Here is a 1,308-nt window from a genome sequence, read left to right on the forward strand (position 1 = left end):
GAAGCTTTAGTCGGTATCAGGGGGTCTATCTTTCGCTGAGCTGCTTTTTGCTGCTGCTGCTGCTGCTGCTGCTGCAGTTGTGTCAGGTCGCCTCTCCCCTTATTCCCTATTGGCATCACTTGCTGCAGCAACAGCAGCAACGGCGAAAGCAGCAGCAGCAGCAGCAGGAACAGCAGCAGCAGCAGGAAGGGCTACAGCCTGAGGAGCAGCCACAGCAGCAAGAGTGGCAACGGCAGCTAGACCAGCAGCAGCAGCAGCAGCAGCAGCAGGCGGTGTTGCCTCCAGCGGTGCTGCAGCAGCTGCAGCAGCAGCTAAACGCCCTGCTGCCGCCAGATGTGCGGGTTCGGCGTGTCGCGGATTTGCAGCAGCTGCAGCACTTGGAGCTGCCGCCGCAGCAGCAGGAACAGCAACAGCAGCAGCAGCAGCAACAGCAGCAACAGCAGCAGCACAGCGGTTGTGAGCCATTAACAGGAAACCAAGAGGCTTCCGCAGCAACACCGGCTGCTGCAGCTAGTCTCATGCAGGAGCGACAGCAGCAGGAGCAACGGCAGCAGCAACAGCAGCAGCAACAGCAGCAACAACAGCAGCAGCAGCAGCAGCAACAGCAGCCGTTACTGCTGCCTCGACTGGTGGTTGGCAAAACGTACATATACACCCTCTCGCTGCAGCAGCAGCAGCACCCGCTGCTGCGCAGCAGCAGCTGGGCTCTGCTGCAGGACTCTAGGGTGCTCAAGTGCAGCAGGCGAGCAGCAGCAGCAGCAGCAGCTGGCGATCCTGCTGCGGAGACTTGTGCTGCTGCTGATGCTGCTGCAGCAGCAAGCGGAAGCCAGCAGCAGCAGTTGCTGCAGCAGTTCTGCATGGGGTGTATTCGCGCTGCTGCTGCACTTGTTGAGGGATGCCACAACTTCAGCGTAGGGCTGCTGCTGCTGCTGCTGCTGCTGCCGCAGTTGTTGCTGCTGTTGCTGCTGTGGTGCCAATTCAGCTTTCGGCGCTGTTCCTGCTGTTGCTGCTGCTGCAGACTCTGGAGCAGATGCTGCTGCTGCAGCAATATGTGCTCTATCTGCGTCCATATAGTCGCTGCTGCGGTTGCTGCTGCTGCTGCTGCTGCTGCTGCAGCACTTTCGCTCGAAGCACCGGGGATCGTCTCCTCCACCATCTCCCTTTTGCTGCGTCGAGTCTGCTGCTGTCTCTCCTGTCTCTTTTCATCCCTGGCCAGTTCCTTGCGGTAAGCAGCACCAGCAGCAGCAGCACCAGCAGCAGCACCAGCACCAGCAGTGGCAGCAGCAGCAGCAGTAGCAGCAGCAGCAG

General features: G+C 60.3%; 1 protein-coding gene across 1 annotated transcript in view; it reads left to right on the forward strand.

Annotated features, from left to right (window-relative positions):
• Nucleotides 1–1,296, forward strand: part of ETH_00035715 (uncharacterized protein) — a gene marked incomplete at both ends in the record, with an annotated part of 2,739 nt that extends 1,443 nt beyond the window's left edge. Inside the window, 2 exons of the mRNA XM_013374435.1 lie at nucleotides 78–911; nucleotides 1,117–1,296. Of these exons, the coding sequence (XP_013229889.1) occupies nucleotides 78–911; nucleotides 1,117–1,296 (1,014 nt within the window). The remainder of the gene's footprint in view (nucleotides 1–77; nucleotides 912–1,116) is intronic.
• Between the last annotated feature and the right edge of the window lie 12 nt (nucleotides 1,297–1,308).

The sequence above is a fragment of the Eimeria tenella genome, genomic scaffold, assembly GCF_000499545.2.
Source record: "Eimeria tenella Houghton genomic scaffold, Eth_scaff2031, whole genome shotgun sequence".
Lineage (NCBI taxonomy): Eukaryota > Apicomplexa > Conoidasida > Eucoccidiorida > Eimeriidae > Eimeria > Eimeria tenella.